The sequence below is a fragment of the Heterodontus francisci genome, chromosome 31, assembly GCF_036365525.1.
Source record: "Heterodontus francisci isolate sHetFra1 chromosome 31, sHetFra1.hap1, whole genome shotgun sequence".
NCBI classification, from domain to species: domain Eukaryota; kingdom Metazoa; phylum Chordata; class Chondrichthyes; order Heterodontiformes; family Heterodontidae; genus Heterodontus; species Heterodontus francisci.
In genome coordinates, this window is record NC_090401.1 from 43,138,240 (window position 1) to 43,159,228 (window position 20,989).

The 20,989-nt window shown below is 42.6% G+C and overlaps 1 protein-coding gene across 5 annotated transcripts in view; it reads left to right on the forward strand.

The window, feature by feature from the left end:
* The first annotated feature begins 286 nt into the window (after window positions 1-286).
* LOC137347205 (AT-rich interactive domain-containing protein 1A-like) overlaps window positions 287-20,989 on the forward strand; it is an 87,897-nt gene continuing 67,194 nt past the window's right edge. For 2 of the 5 annotated variants that reach the window (XM_068011421.1, XM_068011422.1), the window contains exons 1-4: window positions 11,890-12,015; window positions 12,568-12,774; window positions 18,420-18,533; window positions 19,562-19,675. In XM_068011421.1, coding sequence (XP_067867522.1) covers window positions 11,953-12,015; window positions 12,568-12,774; window positions 18,420-18,533; window positions 19,562-19,675 — 498 coding nt within the window. In that variant the 5' untranslated portion in view covers window positions 11,890-11,952. Of the gene's footprint in view, window positions 341-11,889; window positions 12,016-12,088; window positions 12,199-12,567; window positions 12,775-18,419; window positions 18,534-19,561; window positions 19,676-20,989 lie in introns of those variants that run through there. The other 3 variants (XM_068011424.1, XM_068011423.1, XM_068011426.1) reach the window with 3 other exon arrangements.

Genomic DNA, 20,989 nt, shown 5'->3' on the forward strand with positions numbered 1-20,989 from the left:
CATGACAGACAGGCAGCATAAGGGTGTGAGTGAACCAGCGACTCCACTTAGAGCCAGTGTGCAATGTGTTTCCCCACCCCCGCCTTGACGTCACACCATTACAAACTCTCCTGTCTTTTACTGAGTGTCATTCATTCATTGCCAAGACTGATGAAAAATTTACTTGGCAACAATTCAAACAGTGCACAGCTGTGAGGTTTTAGTTTTTAGGCAGAGTGCCCTCAATTTAAAATGATTTCTAAATAGTGTAACGGAGCCTTCCTTCCCACAGTTGGACCCAGTTTGGCACAAGGTACAGCAAATGGGACATGCGAGCTTTACAAGAACACCCCATGATCTAGTGAGTCTTTTGACTAAATTTCTGAAAATCTGTTTGATCTGTAGAAGTGGATGCGAAGTTTCAATGCACGTTGTATCTGATGTAATGGTGTCTATATAATCCTCTCTTAGGAGAAAAGGCAACAGCTTAATCCACTGGAGGGCAAAGGTGACTCCCCTTGTTGGTCTAAGAAAGCTGATTTAAAACTCCACAAAGAATTGAATTTCCTGAAGATTTGCCGATACTTATCTAGTTGCAGCGTGTCAAAGATACTGATATCTTTAGGAGATGAGCAGTGTCACAGAGAGGAAGCCGTGTTAATTTGTAGTCTATATAATAGACCTGTGGAAGTTCTTTATCCAGTATACAATGAGTTTAGTGGTAGACACAGGATGTTTAAATGTACGCAGTGTTGCTAGGATTTTCGTAACGTGTGATGGTGGGTGTAAGCAACGTTAGTACTGTTGACTCGGAACAGTGAAAAACACCTGCAGTACAATTACAGATTGATGTCTTTCCAAATTTAAGTTCTGTGGAGGCAACGCAGTGAGATATGTAGGGTGAGATTCTGGTGGTTTCACACTTAAATCCATTGCACAGCATTGAAGTGCAGTGGTACAAGTATAATTATTTTCCCTGTTGTGTTGAAACGCTAAATTAACTTGTATGAGGACTATTGCTACCTTTGATTTGTGTTAGCTGAAAGATGAAATGTGAATTTGCAAACTTGATGGCTTCACTGATGCAGAAATGGTGGGGGCTTTTTCTTTGGTTATTGTCAAACTTTCTGTCTTTGCATCCAGGTAAAGCACCAGGGCATTGTGAAATCTACAGCTGAAAGATTGTGCTAAGGATGTTAAGAATATAACAAATTTAGGAAAAGACGATTGGGCCCAAATAGTCTATCTTAGGCTGTGCCTTCAGCTTTCTAGCCATACATTCTGGAACACACTTCCTAAAACCCTTCATTGCCCCACCTCATCCTACTCCTTAACAGCCCTCCTTAAAGTCTACCTTTTGTCCAGTCTTTTTGCCTACCCCATCTGATATCACTTCCTTTGTGTCTAGGTCCATTTTTGTTTGACTAAACCTTCCTGAAGTGTCTTGGGTTTTTTTTTTACATTGAAGGTGCTATGTTAATGGAAGTTGTGTTGTTTGGATCACTGGAGAGTAATTCTCGAATGTTCTCTTGATTTACATTATGACCTGTCACTCTAAATTGAGGCCAGTTTATGAAAATAAATCTGTTTTATAAACACTACACGTAGGGCCATATTCTAGCTGCTCTAACTGTTCTTATGGACATCTCACTGAAGTACCTTGGAATGGAGGGTAGCTAATGTTATTCCTATATTTAAAAAGGTGGGGTGGGGGGAAGAGAGATGGAACAAGTCCAGGGAATTTCAGACCAATTATCCTACTGTCAATGGTAGGATAGAAAATGGAATTCTTACTCAAAGATGTAATAGAAAAACATCTAGAAATTGAAAATATAGTAGTCAGCAGTCGCTTGACCAATATTACTGAATTTGAACTAGCAGAAAGAATAGACAAGGGTAATGCAGTAAATGTAATGTATTTGGATTTTCAAAAGGTCTCATAAGGAACCACATAGATTTATGACTAATGTTAGAGCATGTAGATTCAGGACACAGGTAGCAGAATGGGATAGCAAGCTGGCTACAAAACAGAAAACAGAGAATAAAGCAAAATACTGCAGATGCTGGAAATCTGAAATAAAAACAAGAAATGCTGGAAATACGCAGTAGGTCTGGCAGCATCTGTGGAGAGAGTAGCAGAGTTAACGTTTCAGGTCAGTGACCCTTCATCAGAAAACAGATAATAGTGATTATGGGCAGTTACTCAGACTGGCAAAAGGTAAGAAGTAGTGGTCCACAGGGATTGGTGCTGGCGCTATTTTTTATAATGTAGATTAATGATTTTGACTTGAATCGGAAATAAAATTGAAAAATTTGCAGACATGAAATTGGGGGATGTAGTTAATACAGAGGAAGACTGCAACAAGATATAAGACAATATAAAACTTTCAGAATGGGTGTGGAATTGGCAAATGAATTTCATGATACATAAGTATGAAGTGATGCATTTTGGTAGGAAGAATAAGGAGGGATCTGGGGTTATATATACACAAATCATTAAAATTAGTGATGCAGATTAATAAGGCCATAAAAAAGCAGACCAAGCCCGGGAGTCCATTTTTACTGGGATAGAATTGAAAAGCAGAGAAGTTGATAAACTTAAATAGAAACTTGGTGAAACAGCACCTGGAGTACGTTGCACAGTCCTGTCCATATTATAAAAAGGATATAGAGGCATTGCAGAAGGTGCAAAAAGATGATTCAAGATGATACCCAAAGTCTGAACTGGCAGGGGCTCTTTTCTCTAGAATTGAGAAGGCTGAGGGGATAACCTGATAGAGGTCTCTTAAGATAATGAAAGGGTTTTAAAGAGTACAAGTGGTGAAAATGTTGGTCACTAATATATCCAATAAGGAATTCAGGAGAAACTTCTTTACCTGGAGTCTAGTTAGAATGCTGAACGCATGACCACAAGGAGTAGTTGAGGCATATAGCATAGATGTATTTAAGGGTAAGCTAGATAAGCGCTTGAGAGAAAGGAATAGAAGGATATGCTGAAAGGGTGATATGAAGTCAGGTGGGAGGAGACTTGTGGACCACAAGCACTGGCATTGACCAGTTGGGCTGAATGATCTGTTTCTGTGCTGTAGACTTGATGCAACTTCTTTGTATTTTAAACTAACCGTGGCATTTTAAGCATTGTCTTGCTAATGGGGGCAAGTACCTCACCACGACTGTCTGGGACAGTTGGTGGCACTAATTCTGAAGTATGTTAATGGCTTCTTTTGAAATAGCAGAGTACATTTTTCTCTCTCTCCTTGTTAAACATTGCCAAGTCTGATCAGCTTCACTTATTTATCCAATTACTTTCGTGACAAAATACCAAAGCCTCCTGATTTTTAATTTTCTATTCTGGTTCGGAAAAGTCTCAATTTTAATTACCTTCTAATAAAATTTATTTTCGTGGTGTTTAAATGTTTGCCACCTAGCTGCTTGGTAACTAGTTTTCCCCTTTACGCAGCTGGTGTTTAAAGTTTCTTCCCCGAATCTTGGGCAAATCATTTTCATGTAGTGTGTGAATTTCATGAATAAAAAAATTCAGAATGCATTAAATAATTAAGAATTTTTATATGTTATGTCTGGAGTTCCAATTGAATACGCTATAAATTAACTAACGATTTGTAAAGCCCCACACAACTGAAAATGACTGGGAGCTAATTCTGTACATACTGTTTAACGGCAGGTGGGGTCAGTAAATGCTTTCTCACAGCTTGATATGCATTTCTCCACTGCAGTTTCTGATAAACTATTTCTTAATTTGTGCAGTTAATAATCACACATTTTATAGACTTCTCATTTACTAGGTGTTAAGTACATGAATAAATAAATGACCTATGACTGCAAATAAAGGCTTGGATTGAGACCAGCCAGATTTCAGTGATTGATTGTAAAAATTGTACTTAGGTGACTTACGGATCAGAAAAATAGTTCTAAGAATTACATTCAATGTTTTTTTTTATGATGAAATAAGAGGTCAATTTAAATATTTGTCTCCACAAAAGTTGCAACAATTAACAGTGCGCCAGGAGGTAGTTGGCACAGACATGATGGGCTGAATGGTTCCTTTCTCTGTGTTGAAAACCTCCATGGTTTAATAACCTGCCGTTCATTCCAATCTACACACTCAGGACGTGGGGTTAGCTGATAATGGGTGTGAAGCCTTTTCTTTATGGAAGCCTGCTTGTGTTGTGATAAGTAGCACCATGGCATGAACAGACAAGTGATTGCAACCTGCTCCGCTGACATTACCCATGCAAATCTGGGTCTGCAATGCTGTTAGAAGTCTAGAGGTTGTTCCTACCAACAATGTAAATGCACACCTGGTCTTTCAATGGTTCTGAGCCAGTCTTCTCATATTTCTCAATCCATTGTCTTCTCAGAAACCTGTTTAATTAACTTGTGAACCTATTTATTCCATCTGATTCAATAGTCTTCTCCTCCCACAACTTCACAATTTTTAAATGGTTGCTGTTATACCACCGTGTACTATTTGCTTAGATCAGTTTTGTCAATTCCTTCATAAACTTGAAAACTTGAATTAGGTCCCCTCAAGGCATCTTCTTTTCAAAGAAAATGACCATAACATCCAAAACCTTTCTTTCTAGCTTGAATTCCTGGCCATAGAATGTTCCAGTGCAGAAACAGCCTGTTTAACCCATCAGTTTTAGCCCATTTGAGGTTTTTCTGCACATCACCCCCTACCTACCTTTGTTGTTATCCTAGCACTATATTATGGGCTGTCTGTCTTTCATTGATTTGGTGACTGAGTCTGCACGCAGGGTCATGGATGGTGTAACAAAAACTGAAAATGCTGGAAATACTCAGTGGTTAGGCAGCATCATTGGTGGTGTTGCTGCACTGCTGCCCTTCATGTGACTGAGATTAATGAAGTCAGCGCAGACCAGGTTTGGGCTTATGTATGATTTTTTTAAAAACTGCAGAAATATGGCATGTTTGTGATCTCTGGACAACAGAATAGGTGAAATTTCTGCTGTCTATTCCAGAAAGGATTGCTATGATGCTTTCTGGTACAGGTCATCAGTGTGTGACCTCTCCTTTCTGGAGTGAATGTATGTGAGGAAGCCAAATGCACAGTTTTGACTATTGGCATCCTATTATTATGATCACAAAGTTCATCTAGAAAACATTTGAGGGGATCACCCTTTGGTTGTTGGCTTGGAAATGCAAGCTGTCTGTTGTGAGGAAATATAAATATAAAGACTTGATAAATTGTGGTGGAAATCACAGGATGATTTGACAGATATTTAAAATTGTGGAGGATAGAACAGAGTAGATTAAAATCTTGTTTCCAGTGATTGAAGGGTCTGTAACAAGGGGACATAAGTGCAACATTAAATGTAGGAGACTTGGGACAAAAAACAGGAGAAACATTTATTTTTTACATAGATGGTTGTGAGGCTGTGAAATTCACTGGAGTTGGTCTCTGCTTCAATCACTGTCAACATTTAAGAATAGGTTACCTAGCTGTTTGAAGGAAAGGGGAATGAAGGGGATTTGGGAACATTGGATTAGGATGCTGCTTGTGTGGAGGATGAACACCAATGTAGACTGGCTGGGCCTAGTGGCCTGTTTCTGTGTTGTAATTTCTGTAAATTACCAGAGGTAAACTTCTTTGTGTATAAGCACCTCACTGTAAAATACCTAGCTTTTGATTGTTGAAGCCTTGGGAATTGCAGGAGGTGGGTGGGTACAAAGAACAAAGAACAAAGATAATTACAGCACAGGAACAGGCCCTTCGGCCCTCCAAGCCTGCGCCGATCCAGATCCTCTCTCTAAACATGTCGCCTATTTTCTAAGGTTCTGTATCTCTTTTCTTCCTGCCCATTCATGTATCTGTCTAGATACATCTTAAAAGACTCCATCGTGCCCGCATCTACCACCTCCGCTGGCAATGCGTTCCAGGTGCCCACCACCCTCTGCGTAAAGAACTTTCCACGCATATCCCCCCTAAACTTTTCCCCTTTCACTTTGAACTCGTGTCCTCTAGTAATTGAAACCCCCACTCTGGGAAAAAGCCTCTTGCTGTCCACCCTGTACCTAGCAGCATTGTCAGTGTGTCCTACAACCTTTAAATATTGGCACCTGCCAGAGGTTGCATTGAAGTTCTGCATCCAGATGAGTTGAGATGTGCTGATGTACGGAGGGTTTTGATTCCATTGACAGGAGCCTCTCCAACTCCATTTGATAATTGTATACTTCTGAAACTGTTCTGATATGCCATACTGTAAGTTTTCTACCCATTAAGTCAAGAATATATTCTCCTCATTTCTCCTCTTCTCCCACTCTTTTAAAAAAAAAAAGAAAAACTGGCCACTGATGCCTTTTGAGCAGAAAGGAAACTTTTCCCCCCCCCCAGCAGACTCTGCCCAGAGTGGGTTAGAAGCTTTCTGTCTACAAATGCCACAGACTCCATTCCCTAGCCACTGACTCCATCCCTCTCCCTGGCTACTGCTTAAGGCTAAACTAGGTAGTTTGCAACCGTGGCGACCTATTTGACCCTGAGCTAAGCTGACCACATACTCTCTCCATCACCAAGAACGCCTACTTACACCTCCATAACATCGTCCATCTGTGTCACCTGCCTCTGCTCATCTGCTGCAACCCTCATCCATGTCTTTTATTGTTTTACCTCTAGACTTAACTATTGCAACTCTTTCCTGGCAAGCCTTCTACCTTCAATCTTTCATCAACTTGAGCTTATCCAAAACTCTGCACCCGTCTCCCAGCTCGCTCCAGCTCCTGTTCAACCATCACCCCTGTGCTCACTGACCTACATTGGCTCCCGGTACGGCAGTGCCTCAGTTTTAAAATTCTCATCCATTCAGATCCATCCTTGGCATTGTCCTTCCCATCTCTAACCTCCTCGATCCTTACAACCCTCCGATCTCTGCACTCCTCCAATTCTGGTTGTTGTGCACCCCCAATTTTAATTTTAATTACTCTGCTGCTAGTGGCTGTGCCTTCAGCTGCCTTGGCCCCAAGCTCTGAAATTCCCTGCCTAAAACATTTCTGCCTCTCTACCCTCCTTAACACCTACCCCTTTCACCAAGCTTTTGGCAATCAGTCTGCATATTTCCATTCTGTTTGATAATGCTCCTGTGAAGCACCTTGAGATATCTTACTATGTTAGACGTGCTATGTAAATGCCAGTTATTGCTGATAGTTTGTTTACATGTTCCTGAGCTAGAGGAATGAATACTGGCCAGGATTCAAGCAACCTCTGCTCAAAGAGCAAATGCATAGATACTGGCCATGGTTATGAGATCCACATGGTAGAATAGTCCAAAACCCACTCTCCTAGCATTCATGTGAAGAGAGGCTGTTTGGATGAGGCACTGGAGGGATGTTGAGGGGAGAAAGAACTTACTAACTGGTTACCTAACAGTTGTCTGTGTAGTGGTGATCAGTGTGTGATATAATTTGTCCTGTAATTGTGGAATAAATGGGTGAGGTCTTGAGCACAGGAACCTTGCTCATGATCAGCATGTGCAACCCTTAATAAGGGAATGTGAAGCATTTTGGAGGTAGTATTAGCCTGGTTCTCTCTGCTTACTGTTGCCTGGTCTGGTAAGTAGCCCCTGTTCTCAATCTGCTTTTTAATTTACTCTTGGGTTCACCAAATGGTATCTGGTTGATTTTAATGTGTATGCTGAGTAGTGCTGGACTGCTGTCAGCTTCACTTCTGTTTTTGATCTATTTTGTGCTTTGTAATATCCTCCCCAAAAAGGCCTGCTCAGAGTTTATCCTAATGTTTTTTTTAAAAAAGGCAACATGTCTCCCTGCATCCGCTCCCATTTCTTGGCTCCCTTCAAGCTGTTAATTTTTGATGGGGAATAGTGGGGTGTTGGTATTACTCTGAGATCTTAAGCAAGTGGTTAACCAGTAAGCATAGATGGTTAATTGTGGGTGGGCGTGGGTCACAGTGAAGCATTGTTGTGACCTCTGCAATGTCCACATTTCCCAGCAGGGGATCACTGAATAATGAGCAGATGCAGAATCTTGGTCAGTTTGCCTTTTCTTACCCTCTTTCCTCATTTACTAGAAACCTGCGTGAATCCCGTGCATGTGTGTAATCTGCACTCGTGAGGCTGTCCTCAATGTGTATATGCTGCTGTGATCCAACGTTTAGAATTTTGCATTGCAGTAGGACACGAGGCCTTTTCTTAAAAAAAAACTAAACAGAATAATTTCCAAACTGCCATGGCGGGTTTTTACTTTGTGTTCTCTGAATTATTAGTCCAGATTTCTGGTTTACTATTCCAACCCCAAATTTTCATTTCATGGTTTAAATTGCACAGTAGTGGAATAACTATACTTTCATTTATTGATCATTAGAAGTAATGATTTTGTTTGTATTTTCTACAAGTGTTAGTACCTTGGAGGGCCCTGTGACAACTGAGCTGTAATTCTGCATCAGAAATAATAAATGGCAGTTTTACATCACTGATTGCTATTAGTCGTAAATACGCGGGATTCAAGCAGTTAATAATGGCCAGACCTCCAGGGAACTGACGGTGTTGGAGGCCATTGTTGTGATGGGTCTTTTAAACTGCTGTCTGATCTCAAAACTAAAAACATAACAGTGAGAATTGCAGGTCTTGGAGTGGTGCCAGGCAGGAAGGTAAACATGGCAGCGCATGGAGGTTGGGGGTCTCTCTGACACTTTCACACAGCCACTTCATGCAATGTAAAAGAGATAAAAGACTTTACCTCCATGATGTTTTTCTATTTGCACAAAATATTAAGACTCTTATTTGGAACTGCATTCGTTTCCTTTCTGCTTAGAGTTGGAGGACCAGAGAAGTGCTTAAGTGAAAGGGGTGTAGAATAACTGCAGGGGTAGTTAATGAAAGAGGCTAGACCTTTTTAAGTGGAGCACTGCCATGGAGAAAATTGCAGTCTATTGTGGCGACAGCAGAGGAATCGAGAGAGACAGAGCTGGGTATTGTCAGTAGACATGTGGAACCTGACCTGTTATCTGTGAATGATGCTGCCAAGGGGCACTGCATAGATGAGGAAGAGGAGCAGGGCAAGGAACGATCCCCTGGAACTCCAGAGGGAACCATGTAGGAGCCAGAAGAGAGGCCATTGCTGGAAATGCTTTGGCCATGATTGGATAGCTAAGCGTGTATCTAAGTGAAAGACAGTCCCAATGAGCCAGACAATGGAGGAGAGGTTAAGAGGAGGATGGTGTGATCAACAGTGTCAAATGCTGCAAAAAAAGTAATGAATTACGTTCACAGTCACAGAAGATATAATTTGTAACTGATTTAGAACCGTAACAGGGCGTAAATTAGATTGGCAAGATTTAAACATGGATTGGTGGTAACATGGTCATAGTTTAGGGAGGTGGCAACACGTTAAAGACTTTGGAGAGGAAAGGGAGGTTGGAGGTTGGATGATAGTTTGCAAGGAGATGAAGTTGGCTGCTTTGAAGAGGGGCGTGATGACGGGAGACAGTGTGAGGAGGGGGAATTATTTACAATCTTGGGTAACATGAGGGGCAAGAATTGGGTCATCAGTTTAGAGAAAATGGGATCAAAGGTACATTAAGTGGGTCTTGGACAAGATAAGCTCGTGGAGGGTATGCAGTGAAATGGAGTACTCGCTGACGAATATCCAGCCTCAGCCCTACTCTTGTAACCAGGCAGTTGTTATGGCTTGCTCAGTCCAGCTTTTGGTCAGTGGTCACTCCCCCAGGGTGTTGATAGTGGGGATGGTGATGGTGGTGCTTTTGAAAGTCAGGGGACAATGATTGGACATTTTCATGTTAGGGATGTTGGTTACCTGATATTGATACATAGAGAGATACAGCACTGAAACAGGCCCTTCGGCCCACCGAGTCCGTGCCGACCATCAACCACCCATTTATACTAATCCTACATTAATCCCATTTCCCTCTCCCATCCCCACCTTCCCTCAAATTCTCCTACCACCTACCGACACTAGGGGCAATTTATAATGGTCAATTTACAACCCGCAAGTCTTTGGCATGTGGGAGGAAACCAGAGCACCCGGAGGAAACCCACGCGGTCACGGGGAGAACTTGCAAACTCTGCACAGACAGTACCCAGAACCGAACCTGGGTTGCTGGAGCTGTGAGGCTGCAGTGCTCGCCACTGCGCACCCCTTGATGTGGCACAAATTACTCCCATTCGTCAGCCCAAGGATTTCAACATTCCACAGATATAATGGGTGTATTTTAGTTACTTACAGATTAGATTTTGTACAATTCCTGAACTTTTCATGCAAGAACTGTATGAGGATCAGTGAGCAGTTGTTCCCAGTAATATCATGCCTAGTTTTTGCATTGGCCAGTAAGCTTAAAATGATTGTTTGTTTGTGTGTATGGTCAGTCGCATCATAGGATGTTTTTCTGTAAATACCACCATATAGGAGTCGCTTCTGTTCAGAAGCGGGAATGTTGCAGTCTGAAGAGCTGCTGTTATGGTAAATGTGCAGTGCCTGCATTGCACTCCACAAAATGTCCACTGTAGTTCACAAAATGGCAGCCAGCAGTGTAACATTGCCACCTTGCCGAATGCCGCTATGCTCCCCTCATCGCATTAAAAGCCTGGGCTTAAGATTTGTAGTCGCTGCACTGAATGTATATGCAAATGTCGTTCATGTGAGAAGATCAATTTCTAATAAAATATTTGGGAGATGGCAAAATGGGCAAATACTAGACTAGTGCTTTTTAGTGACAATTTCTCTCCTCTTAGGACGAAAAATAGATTTTTATTCCTGATCAGCATAAAAGTTTATTCTATAACTGTTTCCTGATTAACTTATGGGGGAAATGGCACTGAGATCATTGGCAGAAGAATTCAATTCATGTGTTGCTCTGATTTTTTTTAAACCAGTAAACCAAAGGGTGATCTGTGTAACAACAGCAGCAGCACTCCCCCTTTAGTGGGGTGACTTAAAGGTGTCTTGTAAAAAAGGACTATCCTCTGGGGTCATCAGAAAATGTAATGTCTGACTTGGAAATGATACAGCATAGCTGTTAAGGGATGCCTGTCATCAAGTTCCCAATCTTGGGTGGTATGTTGGCTTCTGATCTTCAGGTGGACAATAATATGACACAAAGGGTGGGCTAACCATGGATATGCACCTGAAGTGCTATAACCTGAGAGGCTATGGACCAGGTGTTGGAAGGTGGGATTAGATTGGGTGGCTAGTTTTTTTGGCCAGCATGGACATGATGGGCTGAATGGCCTCCTTCTGTGCAGTAATTATTCTATGGTTCTAACCATGCGGAGGGGTGTCTGTCCTCTGATTAGGGTGGACAGTGCTTACCTCTTAGTTTGTGGGGAAGTTCAGTTGTACCAAAAGCCATGTGTTGCAGTACTTCAACTATATTTTAATTTGATAACCCAACAATTGTCTTTGAGAAATCCTTCCTGTACATTAGCCACACTTGGGGCCCTGAATCTGTGGGCTACACTTTTGCTCGTATCCTAAAGTTGGGGCTATGGCAGTGGGTTGCAATATTTCTGCATGGGCTTTAAAGCAATTTGGTAGACTCTTGGAGGAAGCTGGGGGGGTAATACTTGTTGGGAGTGCATTGTTGCAAGCATTGAGAGTGCAGCAGAAACTGCCAGAAATCTGCACAAAGATGGCAGTATTTTCCATGAACCTGTACATTTTGAATTTTGTTTTATAGTTTACTCAAGATCGACTTCTCTGGAGCACTTCCTTGATTGACTTCCTTATTGTGGGGATGTGAGTGATTGGATTGGGTGCCATACATTGCTGTTTGTGGTTGCTTTGCTCTTTCTGCTGTGACGATCTTTACGATCTTCCTGGCACCTTGCCCTTTGTGCATCAGTTCCTGCCTGAAGTAGTTCCAGTAACGTGAGCTGGTGATGGTTGTGCTGTGCCACTGGAGCATGGTCTGAGTCCTGCTCAGTTGACTTGCAGCAGTCTGAGGCTTGATTCTGTACTCTGGGGATGTATAAATACTTGATAGGAATTGTACAGGATGTTATGCAACAATTTAGGCTACTCCTGCATGTCTGTATATTAATATCAGTTGCTCTCTCTTTTTGAAACCCTCCTTTCTTTCGTTGCAAGGGTGGTAGTGTTCTTATTAGAGCTTTGAGATCAGAGAATGTCACTGACCCGCAACAATATAGTGACTGCAGTTATAAGGTGCTGGATTGTCATGTGATGGTCATTTTGAGCATGATAATTCAGGTAAGACAGGCCTAATAACAGTAATGAATATCAGTGGGCATTTTAAAAAGTAACTGCTTCAAGAGTGAGTGAATACCATGAACATCAATTTGATTTACTGACTAATCTTGTAATTTTAATATACATCCCTTGCTTATAATATGTATCAATTCAACCAAGGGAAAGTACATTTGTAAATGGGGAAAGAAAAGGTCCCTTTTCTGGTTCAATTTATTTCCAGGCTTGTAAATGTATTGGCTCGTTTTCCCTCTCCTTTGTCTATATACTTGGAAAATCGAATGGACCTTCCTGAACTGCAGCTGTTAGAATTGGCTGGTGGAATTATGTTCTCAATAGTAACTATAATTACTGGTCTATTTCCTTTATCAGCCGACTAGCCCTATGGACCAGATGGGGATGAAGAGACCTCAGCCGTATGGCAGCAGCAATAATCCATATGCACAGCAGGCACCACCGCAACAGAGCGGACCTTACCCAGGACAACCGTATGGACCTCCAGCGCCTCAGCGCTTTCCCGTGGGTGTGCAGGGCCGGGCCCAAGGCACCATGGGGGGCGGGCTGCAGTACCCACAACAGGTGAGGAGTGACTGGAGATCCAATCAAGTATACATTGTTCATGCTGTACTTGTCAAACTGGGCTTTATTTAAATTGTGTTGCCGTATATCCAACACTTATAATATTTATAATATTGGTTTATATCTCAATTTGTTGGAAGTTCTGAAAATGCCTGCGGCAGTCATATGAGGACATGTATCTCCAAATCCTATAGCAAAGTCCAGTTAGTCATAGCTTTTTCATCCACCTATGTTATAACATCTGTTCCTTGCTTGCCATGTTGACGTCTTAGAAAAGCAAACATATCTATTTCTTTCTCTCTCTCTCTTTCTCTCATATCTTTGAAAATGGTACTGTAATTATGGAGTACTTGGCAGGTCAGCTGTGTCTCATGCATTTAGTTACTGATGACAACCAAACTGTTAGATTGTAAGCAAAGAATAGCTGCTTATGGTACTGTTCATCTCATCTAGCAAGGCTTTGGAGCACGTGTACCTGGTCATGGACTGTCCTAATTTTGGTTTTATTTTCCCAGTTGCTCTTAAAATTTCTATTGTTGCTATTCGGGCTTCCATGATTTGTGATGATTTATACAAGGAGAAATTGGGTTGAAGAAACATGTGATTCAATTTGATCTGTCCTTTATTTTTAATTTTTTTTATTTTAGAGATACAGCACTGAAACAGGCCCTTTGGTCCAACGAGTCTGTGCCGACCAACAACCACCCATTTATTCTAACCCTGCAGTAATCCCATATTCCCTATCACCTACCTACACTAGGGGCAATTTACAATGACCAATTTACCTATCAACCTGCAAGTCTTTGGCTGTGGGAGGAAACCGGAGCACCCGGCAAAAATCCACGCAGTTACAGGGAGAACTTGCAAACTCCGCACAGGCAGTACCCAGAATTGAACCCGGGTCCCTGGAGCTGTGAGGCTGCGGTGATAACCACTGCGCCACTGTGACCTTTATAGCTGTTCACTTCTGAATGTGCATGGAAATTAAATCATTCTAGTTACTGTTAAATTTCAGAGAATTTAAATACTGTTTTCCCCCCCTCCCCACACACACTTAGTTACAAGTCATTGTTGCTCTCTGGGGGACCTTGGTATGGAGCAAAACTCCACTGCTGTTTGTTTTTGGAGGGTTAACTCAATTTTTGAGTTCGTTTTGATCCTTTGTCATCCCTATGGTCATCTGGAACTTCCCAGCTCATGTTTCTCCTCAAGCTGCCATTTGCTAATATTTGGTTCCTCTTCCTTTTGTGGTGGAGTGCTGGCAAATGGGATTAGGTAGACAGGTCAGGTGTCTTTAACACATCAGTGCAGACTTGATGGGCCGAAGGGCCTCTTCTGCACTGTATTATTCTGTGATTCTGTGAGTGTTTTTCTGGCCTGGCTGGGGTTGGACAGGGCTCTGTGGAAACATGTGGTCTCTCTGGGTCATTCCAAGAGTGCTGATTAAATGTTGTCAGAATTGTTTTTGTAAGCAGGCAAGTAAGTAAAAGAATGGGAGACAGATAAAGTGCAAAATTGAAAATGTTTCAAGCATCAAATAAGATCTATAAGTAGCCTGCAGTTTCTTAGTTTCAGCGCCTGGGCAGTGACCTTGAAATCAGGGCCATTAAATCGGTATTGCTGTTGACCATCTTAAAATAATGGCTTTGTTTGTATCACTCTATGACAGAATCCACAGTCAGCAACTGACATGATAAATAGTTGATGCACTAACCTTTCCCAACCTATAGTTAACCCTGCCTGACTATATAGGATAGTAAGTAAAAAATGTGATTGGTAGTTAGCGCTGGTGAATGGATATACTACTGTTAATCTTTAAAAGACTGGTTCAAAGCTGGTTGAGACTATGTCAAATAATTACTTGGTTTCTGTTCCTGAATGTTCATATTATTCTGCATTGCCACTTCCCTTAGGGGTTTCTAATTTTTTATATTTCGCACATTTACCCACTTTTAAAACTGAGTGGTTTCTGCTCCCAGCATTATTTCTGGCAGAATTTTAATACAGAAACAAAATACTGACAGTGCTGGAAATCTGAAATAAGCAGAACATGCTGGAAACACTCAGCAAGTTAGGCAGCATCTGTGGAGAAACAAAGTTGATGTTTGAGGTCGAAGATCTACCTTCAAGGTCATTTGCTGATAGGTTATCAACCTAACTTTGTGTTTCTCATTGTGATTTCCTTTTTCCCCTTTCTCAGTTCCTCAGAACCTAATTATATTTGGGTTGCTGTTTACTAGATGTTTCCCCTGTCCTCTCATTCTCTACTTGCCCCACTTCGTTTCCTAGAACTAGATTGAGCAGGGCCTCTTTCATCTTGTACCAAAACCAGGCTGAATCTTCTACATTGATCCTCTGCTGTCTGTGTTGTGAGGCTTTTTGGTTCATTATCCAGTATTGGATGGACTTCACTTTCCTTCAGTTAAACATTGGGAAGACAAAAGCCATCGTCTTCAATCCTTGCCACAAACACTTAATGGATACATTGTAAGATCTGGAGGACTAGAAAGACCTTGAGGTTCCAATACATAATTCCTCAAAACTATCAATGCATTTAGTTAAAGCCATAAAAGGCTAGCAACGTTCTCGGATTTATAAATAAGGGTGTAGAGTAGGTGCAAGGCAATACGTTTGTAGAAATCAATGATTAGTGAACAGTCCAGATTTACCAGGATGATTCTAGAGTTGCGAAATGAATTAGGAAGAAAAATTTGAGACACAGAAGAGAGTTAATAGAGGTTTTAATGGGGTGACTAGGGAAAGGCTCGGTGATTGGGGAGTTGGTGACCATCACTCAACAATTGAGATAAGGGGTTAGGGGAAATTTCCTTACGAAAAGGACTGTTAGAGTGTGAAATGCTTTGTCAGAGGGAGTGGTTGAGACCATTCCATCTTTTATAGGAAAATTGGATAAATATTTTTTTTTTTATTTCCAAAATATACTTTATTCATAAAAATCTGTAAAAATTACATTGCCAAACAGTTTCCAAACAGCACCAAAAAATACAAACATTGCAAGGGAGATCAGTTTCCTTCAATACTGTCATGAGTTTCTTCCCAACCCTTCCGTTTCACAATTGTCATGTCAATTACAGTTTTACATTTACAGCAATTGAGAATATTAACGATACAATTCGAGGGGTTTCCATTGGATCCAGCCCCTCAGTCCAGCTTGGTGGGGGAACCTTACACTGTGGTCTTTCCCCATTGAGCCTTTGCTGCGGCTGCCCCAAGCTTTAGTGCGTCCCTCAGCACGTAGTCCTGGACCTTGGAATGTGCCAGTTTGCAACATTCGGCGGTGGACAACTCTTTGCGCTGGAAGACCAGCAAGTTTCGGGCAGACCAAAGGGCGTCTTTCACCGAATTGATAGTCCTCCAGCAGCAGTTGATGTTTGTCTCGGTGTGCGTCCCTGGGAACAGCCTGTAGAGCACAGACTCCTGTGTTACAGAGCTGCTTGGGATGAACCTTGACAAAAACCACTGCATCTCTTTCCACACCTGCTTTGCAAAGGCACATTCCAGGAGGAGGTGGGCGACCGTCTCTTCCCCACCACAGCCAACGCGGGGGCACTGTGCGGAGGGGGCGAGACTTCGGGTGTGCATGAAGGATCTGACGGGGAGGGCCCTTCTCACCACCAGCCAAGCTACGTCTTGGTGCTTGTTTGAAAGTTCTGGTGATGAGGCATTCCGCCAAATGACTTTGACGGTCTGCTCGGGGAACCATCCGACAGGATCCACCGTTTCCTTTTCCCGTAGGGCCTTGAGGACATTCCGTGCAGACCACTGCCTGATGGACCGGTGGTCAAAGGTGTTTTCCCGCAGAAACTGCTCCACGAAGGATAGGTGGTACGGCACGTCCCAACTGCACGGAGCGTTCCGCGGCAATGTGACCAGGCCTATCCTTCGCAACACCGGGGACAGATAGAACCTCAGCACGTAGTGACACTTGGAGTTTGCGTACTGGGGATCTACACACAGCTTGATGCAGCCGCACACGAAGGTGGTCATCAGGATGAGGGCCACGTTGGGTACATTTTTCCCGCCCTTGTCCAGAGATTTGAACATCGTGTCCCTCCAGACCCGGTCCATTTTACATCCCCAGACGAAGTGGAAAATGGCTCGGGTGACTGCCACGGCGCAGGAGTGGGGTATGGGCCAGACCTGCGCCACGTAGAGCAACAACGTGAGCGCCTCGCACCTGATGACCAGGTTCTTACCCACAATGGAGAGAGATCGCTGCCCCCACATGCCCAACTTTTGTCGTACCTTGGCTACTCGCTCCTCCCATGTTTTGGTGCACGCCCCGGCCCTTCCGAACCATATCCCCAGCACCTTCAGGTAATCTGACCTGACGGTGAAGGGGACAAAGGATCGGTCAGCCCAGTTGCCAAAGAACATGGAAAATTGGATAAATATTTGAAGCAGGGGGAGATGCAGGGCTCTGGAGAGAGAGTGCAGGATAATTGGATTTGTTTTGGTTTGCATGAGAAAAGAACCAGCACAGTCATGATGGCCACCTACTGTACTGTAAACTTCTATGGATGTGTTGAAAAAAAATTTGGACTTGATGTACTGACATTCAGTGTTGAACCACCCATGTGATGAATCCCTTGAGACTGAATGCATATGTTAAACATTAGTGGCAGACTGAAGTTACATTTACTAGTGGAAGAAAACCAGGTTTATATCCAGCATTGCCAATTATACCAAGTATTCTCTCTCTGGTGTTTGGCGACTGCTTGTGTGCCTGATTTGGGGTCCAGCTTTGTTCAACATGCTCCAGACACCCTTTCAGGAACCATTAAATGCTACTCTTGAGGGTTGGCCCCTGGACCCCTTTTGCATTGGTAATTCTTTTCCCAGTTTAAAGGCCTCCTCAAAGCTATGTTTATATCCTTTGTTTTCTACTGCTGCTCAGCACTTGTTTGTTCTGAGGCACTATGGGGTGTTTGCTGTATTGAAGGCAGCCTTAAATTATAGAAACAGACAGCACAAATTCTGTAAATGGAAAGTAAGTGTGAAAAAATCCTTGGTAAATGCCACACCACTCACTGGGGAAAATATTCAGTGGGGGGAAAATAGATGGAGAATGATAAGTGCAATCACAAGCGATTCTAGGTCAGCTACCTGTCTGATTGTTCCAGTTTCCAGAGGCTGCTATTGCAACAAAGAATCTACAATATCCTGAAATTAGCATTTCTTTATTCAAAGTAACGAGTGCCCTGTTGTGCCTAATGAGTACCGCTTTGTAACACTGGATGTGCATCGAGCGATTTCCGGCATTGAAAGTGAATCCTGATCGACTCCACTGCATGTTCCTAATGCTACGTGCTGCTTGCAGCTGCATACTTTCCAACCACATACTTCTGTGCCCAGCTGGGAGCAATGCTTTGCCACATGATGCCTGTGACTCTGAAGAAAAACGTTTCCAATGCTATTCAGCCGATAACAGGATTGGAATAACGTTTTTCTGCTCCTTGAAGTCAAATCCAGTTAGCTTTTCCTTGAGTAGATTTTTGGAACACAAACTTCGTATTTTGTTGTTTTCATTTCCTTTCTGCGAGTGAACTTCAGGAATGTTTGTGTAAGCTATGATGTATTTTGGAGATCACATTTCTAAATGTGTGTTCTTTTCCTCGGCACAGATGCCTCCGTATAACCAGCAGGGTGCAGCCAGTTACTGTCAGCAGGGCCAGACACCATATTACAACCAGCAACAGCCTTCCTACCCTCAACAGCAACGGTTCCCAGTACAGCAGGTATGTTTTGTACTAGGCCTTAAAGGAAAATGCATTTCTGTTGCCCCATTTTTCACCAAGTATTGTTACTGTGTTGCTTTCTCACATACCCATTGCTGCTGTACTGAGATGTGCAGAAGATGGACATAATTTGGGCTGGAAGTTGCATTTCCTGCATTCCTTAATTTAATTTGCAGCTGTTTGGATTGGTAGTGGTTTGTAACTTGGTGACCATATTCTTCCTCAGTTACCACATCAGTGCTCTGAGCTTTATTTTGTTAGTTTTGTAATTGGTTGAGTTATAAAGGATTTTAAATGACTGGAGTCTGATCAAATCCCTGCAACTCCAGCTGTAGTAAGAAGCTACATGTTGGGATATGCTGAGTGGAAGAAACGAGCAGTTAAAGGCCATGTTTTGTGTAGAACCAGAGTATGTTCATTTGATTCTTTACACAGCCTGTATCTGAAAAGTCTGAATAGTTGAAGTGTCCCATCTCCCTATGTTTTCTGCTGTCCCACAGTGTATCATGGTTGCCAGGATACAATTCCACAATAAATGGCATCCTTTCAGTTCTTGCTGGAGCAGTGTCGACTGTTTGTGGAGAGGTCCTAGCTGAGCCCAATTCTGCCCTCTCCTGGTGTTCACACTTGCATGCTTTCGAGCTAGGGATCCAGATTGGGAATCCTGGGTTTTTGCCACCCACAAAGGCCAATTATAACAGCTTCACTGTTGCTCTTGCTCAAACATGCAGTTGAAGATTGCAGTAAGTTTTCATTTACACATACAGCCATCAGATAAACCTGGCAAACAAAGTTTTGTGACCATAACAGTGAATTAGCCATTAATCAAGAAAGCAGTGAAGCTTTCTACTGCTTGACCCTCTCCACCAGCCATCCCCCCTTGCCCTGGCCTCCCTTACCCTGACAGTGATGCAGTTGACTGAAGTTAGCGGGATCAAATTGGGCCTGTCCTGACCATTAGCAGTCAAGTCTGATTCCTTTTACACTCCTGGAATGCTTATGATTGCTAGTTTTTCTCTCTCTTGTAGCAGGATTTGTCTCAGGAAGCGTTTGCCACTCAGGCTCCGCAGGGGTTGACTTCCAACAAACCCAACCAGGAGGAGCTGACCCTCATGCAGCAGGGGCGTCCATCCAGCTTGCCGGTGAGTGCCCTTCTAGTTGCTGCTTCGCACCTGCTTGAACTTCCTGTAGGTGCCAGATGATTTAATAGATCAGTGTGAGAAAAGGTGTTCCAGGTGTTTTTATGAGGGAAGGGGAAGGTAGCGACACTGCTGCAATTGAATCTACCTCCACCGCCATTCTATGATTCTGTAATAAACAAGTTTGAGCGTTGCTGCTCTTTCTTGATCAGTTTCTTTCCTCGTTCTTAAAAGTTACTGTTGAGGATCAGTGCAAGGTTTGGGATATGGCAGTTGAGCATGCAGGGAGTCAAGACCCAGGTGTAGGTTCCAGGTGAAGTGGGGTTAGAGAGTGGGGCACACAGGCAGGATTCAGTTCCCATTTCACAGTCATGCATTTTATCCTATTTTTTATATTTCCATTAAAAATTCCACTGGCCACTTTAATACAGGTAAATGCCTATGGATTTAGCCACCCTGCCACTGTTGATGTTTGTGCCCCTCCACTTGCTGGAGGGTGTAATTATAATGTGACAAGTTTACATTGGCCAATTTCATTCTAAATGTGACCCTAGGAATTTATAATGGCTAAAGTTGACACAGTTTTACACTGAGGATGCATCATTGGTCTCCTGTCATAGCTCAGTAATGGGCAGAGCCCTCACGAATGACACAAATGGCCAATTCTGACGTTTTCCTGGGGGTTTGGCTGGTCTTCCACCAGAACTGGCAGGAGACAGCACAGAATTTCTACCCCAAGACTTTTAACTGGGAATAATCAATTGTTGCAAATTTGTTCTGTATTCATGTACAATATGAATTATTCTGTGGCCCTGTGCAGTTCTGTATTTGTGTTGTAACAGTTCATCGTTAAGAATTTTGTACTGCTTTCACTCCAGTGCAGTACTGAGGAAGCGCTGCACTGTTGAAGGTGCTGTCTTTCAGATGAGACGTTAAACCGAGGCCCCATCTGCTTGCTCGAGTGGATGTAAAATATCCCGTGGCACTATTTCAAAGAAGAGCAGGGGAGTTATCCCCGGGTCGTGGCCAATATTTATCCCCCAATCAACATCACCAAAACAGATTATCTGGTCATTATCACATTGCTGTTTGTGGAAATTTGCTAATGTGTACTGGCTGCCGTGTTTCCTTCATTACAACAGTGATTACAATTCAAAAAGTACGTCACTGGCTCTAAAGTGCTTTGAGATGTCTGGGGGTCGTGAAAGGCGCTATATAAATGAAATTTTTTTCCCAAAAGAAAACTTATTTGTTTGATTGACAGCTCTGAGGGTTCTGGTCCTCCAATTTTTAAAAAAAGTGGAACTGCAATATCTG